The 6,000-nt window shown below is 41.8% G+C and overlaps 1 protein-coding gene across 1 annotated transcript in view; it reads right to left on the bottom strand.

The window, feature by feature from the left end:
• The window catches only part of proser1 (proline and serine rich 1), a 12,178-nt gene extending 10,243 nt beyond the window's left edge, over window positions 1-1,935 (bottom strand). The window contains exons 1-3 of the mRNA XM_080850602.1: window positions 1,330-1,935; window positions 1,173-1,238; window positions 1,020-1,088 (exon numbers count right to left, since the gene is read on the bottom strand). Coding sequence (XP_080706728.1) covers window positions 1,020-1,088; window positions 1,173-1,238; window positions 1,330-1,374 — 180 coding nt within the window. The 5' untranslated portion in view covers window positions 1,375-1,935. The remainder of the gene's footprint in view (window positions 1-1,019; window positions 1,089-1,172; window positions 1,239-1,329) is intronic.
• Window positions 1,936-6,000: the final 4,065 nt, after the last annotated feature.

Genomic DNA, 6,000 nt, shown 5'->3' with positions numbered 1-6,000 from the left:
CATTCAAAGTGGCAGTGCTATAGGCATATAATTCTGAGACATCAACACCTTGACGTTTCATTCCCACAAACTTCTTGACCACCTTATCCAAATAGATGTCTGCAGCTCTGTCTTCCGATCAAATGTAGCAAAAGTTGCAAGCGCTCCTCTCCCATGGTGGCATGCAAAAATTGAAATAGTTCAAGGCAAAATTCTGCCTGTGTGCTACTCACAGGAACGGAAATATATTTTGTTAAGGGCAGCCAGATTTGGGAACGCTAAATCCATGTTATTGGCTATAAGAAAGGCTAAAAACCTGGCCAAATGGGAAGCTCATCCATCTCCAGACTTCTGTACATTTTGCATAATAAGAACTGAGCTTTCATTGTTTGTTTACAAGTCGAAGAACATGGTGCTTGTTTTACACCCCTCTGCAGGCAGCCATGGGTGTGTGTGGTTTAGAGGGGATTAAAGATTACAATCTTTCATTAAAAACGGCAGAAACTGTGGTTAACATGTTTGTTGATCACATCTTTCGAAGTGAAACTACACTATACTAGCGAACACAGCTGACTTCAGAATGTATTTTTGCTCGCAGCGGGACTTGGCAGTGGGGGCGTAGCGCTGAAGCCCCACTGCTGTGTATCGCTTTATATCACATCGTCAGATTCTTGCCCAAAACAACGCCCTACCACACACACACACACGCACACAGTGATGTCAAAACTAGCTGATGTTTTATTCAGAATAGCACAGATGTCAATAAGAAATAGCTTTGGATTGTAAAATGATATTGCAAGTCTGATTTAACTTTTACTTAGCCTATCTTACAGTTTCAGGACCACCACAAGGAGCCATGAAGTTCAGTCATTCTAGTAAATAAAAAAGCTAACGGGCAAAAAGGCCTTCCATCGATATAGACCGTATACACCAGGGTATTGATCTCAAGGCAATCAATAACAATACGCTAAAACCAAACGTCTTCCCACTCCCACATAACAACACTAGCGATGTAAAATACTGTTTATTGGCACACTTACATGCTGCAAAGCTTTCACGGCTTTGATCTGTGGTTCTGCCCATGAGAAGTATTTCAGAATATCAATCACCTGCGAACACGACAAGTGTGAGATTTCACAAATTCTGTCTTTAAACTGTTACAATGTATTTTGTTACTGGCGTCAAACGCTTACCTGTTCACTGGAGAAGTAGCCATGCACCTGTTCTATTGCTTTTACTCTTTGATCTGTCAAAACACACTGAGTAGAGCAAAGAGGTTTATTGTTATTAGCTAGACTAACTGCCATTGTTGTTACAGCTACGTGCAGATCAACTGTAATGTAACCTTACCTTTCTTATTTCGTCCAAGACGATGTCGAATGACTTTTTATCCATGTTCAATGTTCAAAGTTGCATAAATCACTGAAATATCTTTCAGAATCCCAATTTAAAGCATACAGATTGACAGCAAACTAGCCACCAAGCAACTTTCCAATTGGTAACGTATCAGCAATAACATTTGCTGATGCAAACGATAGGTAACTTAACCTAAAGTCATATCTAATGAGCGACTGTTTGGGGCAACAATATAGTCTAAAAACAAACTATATGCCTTATCCAACTCCGCTGAAAATAGTTCGAATAACCAAGTTATTTGGTTGTTATGTCCTGCTGGTAACGTTAATCTTGTATGCAGAAGGGACGACTAGTTAGCTAGGATAATTTACCAAGCTAAAACAGTACTAGCTTGCGAGCTAGCAATCGCTCCGACAATTTTGAGCCCTTAGAAATGAAAATAAACGAATAGTTTAGAGGATAGGTTGCAACCGTCCTATAAAGTAGTCCCTTGCTGCTACCAACCAATGACCATTATAGTGTGTTGGAAATACGTTTGGTTTACTCACTATATTTATAAAGACCTACTGCTTACATGACTTCTTTTGTTAGCTAGCTAGCCAGCTCCATTGGTTTGGATTGGTGACACCAACGCTCATGCGGTAGGTTTTCGGTATCAAGTAGAGCAACTCCGGATATAGTCATAATATGTAACCAACTCTCTGTGTCTAGGGAATGCAAAACGATAAAAAATAAACAAAGGGTTGAAAAGCTTGCAAAGTAAACAAGGAACAACATGTACATAAATATTACTTCATCGTTAGATAAAAAAAAAAGAATACAAAGCACTTCATATTGAAAATGTAACTTTTACTTTGATAGAGTGTGGCACGCTATGCACGACGTCACATACGTCATGTGGTCATGTCCAGAGCTCTGGTCATGTCAAAACGAATCAATTAATTTTGTCGCACTCGAAGACCAACAGTGGATGTTGCATGGCAAGGCATCCTGCATTTCAGTTATAACCACCTCCCTTTAGGATAGTGCAATTTCTTTAAATCTCAGTTTCAATCGTTACGACTGTATTTTCCTTTAACCTTTGTGCAGGCATTGATGTCACCCAGTCTCACTCCCCTCTGCTGATCAACAGACCATAACAGTATAGCCTACACTCATGTGTGTAATTGTTATGTTATGGTTTACAGAAAGGTGGTCTGGGAAGTAGTCCAGAAAGCGGGCGACCATACTCAGCTCAACTCAGATAAGCTGTTCTGTAACCAAAAACTCTGTTTCTCATCTCAGGGTTCATCAACTCAAAATGCAACTCAAATTCAAGGGTTAGTCTCAGAGTTTGGTCCACCTGCTTTCTGGAATACCCCCCTGTTCTGTGCAGAAACAGGTGACGTGTAGTCCACTGTGAAGTGGAATGCTATTAGCAGTTCAACTGGCACCTGTAAAGCCATTGGAGGAATTTCAGAAGGTGAGCATCCAAGATTGCTTCTCCACCTATCAGCTGACTCTGGACAACCTCTGACAGTGGTGTAGTGGTCCTTGGAGAAGTGGGTATAGTCGTATTTTTTTTTTAAGCAGCCCATACAGCACAGGATAAACATCCTGTTTTGAGAAGTGGGTATACTCAATGCTGACTGAAAAATAAGTAGGTATACTTCGTATGTCTGCGTATACCCTGGTCTACACCACTGACCTCTGACCCCAGTAAATCCATTCAGATGCTCTCCAGGTTGACCTCAGTGACCTGTGAAAAGGCTCCTAGCAAAAGTTCGCTCTGCCAAACTGAGTGGCTTAGATTGAACTGCCGAGCTGATATGTTTGAACTTTTAGCTGGTGTGACCCCACAGCCAGCAAGGTGGGTTTGGAAGCATAGTTACTGTTTGGAAAGACCAGAACAGATAGAAAGAGGTCTGTGTATCTGTGTGTTTCTGAGGGACCTAATCTTATATTACAATTTCAAAAAGGGGACATTTGGCAGAAGCAACAGGGAGACCAGCCTCCAACAACACCACCAATAGACAGACAATGCTTCTTTTGTTCCTTTTGGACAAAATACATATTATCACAACTATTTAGATATCACTAATCCTTAACATACAGTACCTGCTGCAGAATGTCTTACCATCCTGATGCAGTAAGGTCCTTAAATACAATTACTATATCTGCCACTAGGTGGCACTGTCAGTTCTTTAGAGTTCCCTCTCTATTATAATCTGGATTTGTAAAATCTTGCTCATTTGACTGTCACTCGGAGAAAAAACTTAAACAGGCATGTATTTCATTTTTGAATAGAAAAGTGTTTTGCATAGTGTTTTTATGGCCACAGCCTTCTCTCTGTCTATGATTCCACTTCCTCTTCCTTTGTGCTGGCTCATGTTTTCCCAGTGGCACGACATTCTTAGTGTGTAGGAAGCCGACTTATTGACCTCTTGTGTTCCTGCACGTACACAGACAAAACAACACAGTATTCTATAGAACATGCCCTCCGTTCCAAACATGAAAACTCCATGAGCATGAACAGTTAATGAGAGAGAGAGAGGCTCTCTTATCTGTTTCTTCTCTATAGATTGAGAGAAAATGTGTGTGTCTGTGTGAAGCAGAGAGAGAGAGAGGGTAATAGATAAAGGGGAGACAGAAAGACAGAACAGGAAAGGGAATGAGAGTAGGTATTTGACCACAGCGTGAACCCCCACAGGCCTATGAATCTTGTGTTGCTTATAAAAGATAATTCAATCGGCGGACACAGGACTGACCCCACGCCACAGCGAAATAAAATCAGTTGGCATATCGTAGCATGAGCTACCAGTGGTCTGGTTCATGCTGAGAGGCCAGACATTGTGGATTTAGTTGTACCCACATCTACGCCCATCTCCCTTCTTTCAAATGAGGTTGCTTATGGGCCATTGGTGAAAGTCAGAAAGACACTCTGTTATTCATGGAATCTCTCATTACCTCAAAGCCGTAACCCCTCATTAGTCTGATCCATGCATACGTAATTGTTTTTCCACTTAGGCATTACTGTGTTTGAGTTAAAGCCAATTTTTTTTTAAAGCCATGGAAGGTATGAAAGGAAATTGAGGTAAAAATGTCTGTTTAGATGGCCTAAAGGCACTTTATACTGTTAAGCTACAGCTGAGCACTAGATAGTTGTACTGAGACTGTACAGATCAATCTAACTAAAACACCTTTACAAAATGCTTTACCACTTCTTTAATAAGGTTTTAATGCTAGTTTGGTATTTTCATTTTTTTGCTGGAATTTCTACAAATTGCTGTACTTGTAACATACCTGTTTACTCAAAATGCTACCATGTTCAGAAGGATTTATTGGATCGCAATGCAGACTATCCTTGGCTCTCTTTACAAATATGCCTGGAAACCACCTTTCTTTTTTTGCATCTGCATGTGTGTCACAGCGCATTACTGAGAATGGCCTGAGCCCATTAAAGTGGGCAGTCTCTGCGTGTCTGGATGCTATCTATAAGCTGGTTGCTTGGCAAACTTTGGGGTGTAATCCGAGCAGACTTTGGCTACCTGCAGCAACACAGACACACTCTCCCTGAGGAGCACAGGTAATCCATCTAGTGTGACATATAATTAGCAAAGTTTGTCTGTGAACAAGTGTGGATAAATCTACTGATGTCACTGCCTATTGGAAAACGTTCAGACTAAGAAGCTATTGGTCTCTTTCTACTTTTGACAGACCTTATTTTAGGCATAACCCTCTTACACAGAGACATACTGAGGCCTAGGACAATAAGGCCACTGGGACACATGCTGCAGGTACCTTTAGGAATTACACAGAGTATGAAATGAATGTAGGTTCTCATCCTTCCAGGTGCAGACTGGCTTTAAGAGATTTAAGATTGTAAGATTGTGTGGCATTTGCCTGGGCGAAAGATTACTAGGTTCTCATTGATGTTGGGAAGGTGCTTCACAAACATTTAGACACATGCACACCTGAGGAGGTGTGGAGCCAAGAGCCACGAAACTGTGTGTGTGTGTGTTTGTGTGTGTGTTTGTGTGTGTGTGTGTGTGTGTGTGTGTGTGTGTGTGTGTGTGTGTGTGTGTGTGTGTGTGTGTCTCACACCACACGTCCATCTCACCCGCCACTGAGCACCGAGAGAGACGCTTGTCAGCGGCGATAGCAGATGAACTGGCCAGCAGGCTCAGGAGCGCTGATCTCTCTGCTCAGTAGAATTAAGCGTGAGGGATGAATGGGGGATGAGAGAGGGAGGGAGGGCCATCTGGAGAGGACGGGAAGAAGGCCCCCACACAGGAAGCCTTCCGTAGGGAACCAGAGAGAGGGGAGGTGACCCGTGCGCACTGATAACAACGTGAGAGTTGGGACTGTGGGGGACCTGAATTTGAAGATGTTTGGGTGCAAAATATTTTTCACCGTCTTCAAGTTTGTTTCAAGACTGATTTTATTCGATTTAACATGGTATATGCATATGTACGTATATGCATATGTATATGATCCAGATATTGTCCTTGCTTCAGAGTCGCCAACAATCGAACCAAATGAATTGTGTGTGTGTCAACAGACTTGGCCAACAGAGCTGATTCTGATTGTCAACAGTGAAGTCAGCAATGAACCTAAGTGACCATCTTAAATCCTGTCTCTAGGTTCTATGTTAAAATCCTTAATGAGACCATAGCGACTCATCAG

This window comes from Sprattus sprattus (assembly GCF_963457725.1).
Source record: "Sprattus sprattus genome assembly, chromosome: 1".
In the NCBI taxonomy this organism is placed as follows: Eukaryota; Metazoa; Chordata; class Actinopteri; order Clupeiformes; family Clupeidae; genus Sprattus; species Sprattus sprattus.
This window is presented reverse-complemented; position numbering and strand designations above follow the sequence as displayed.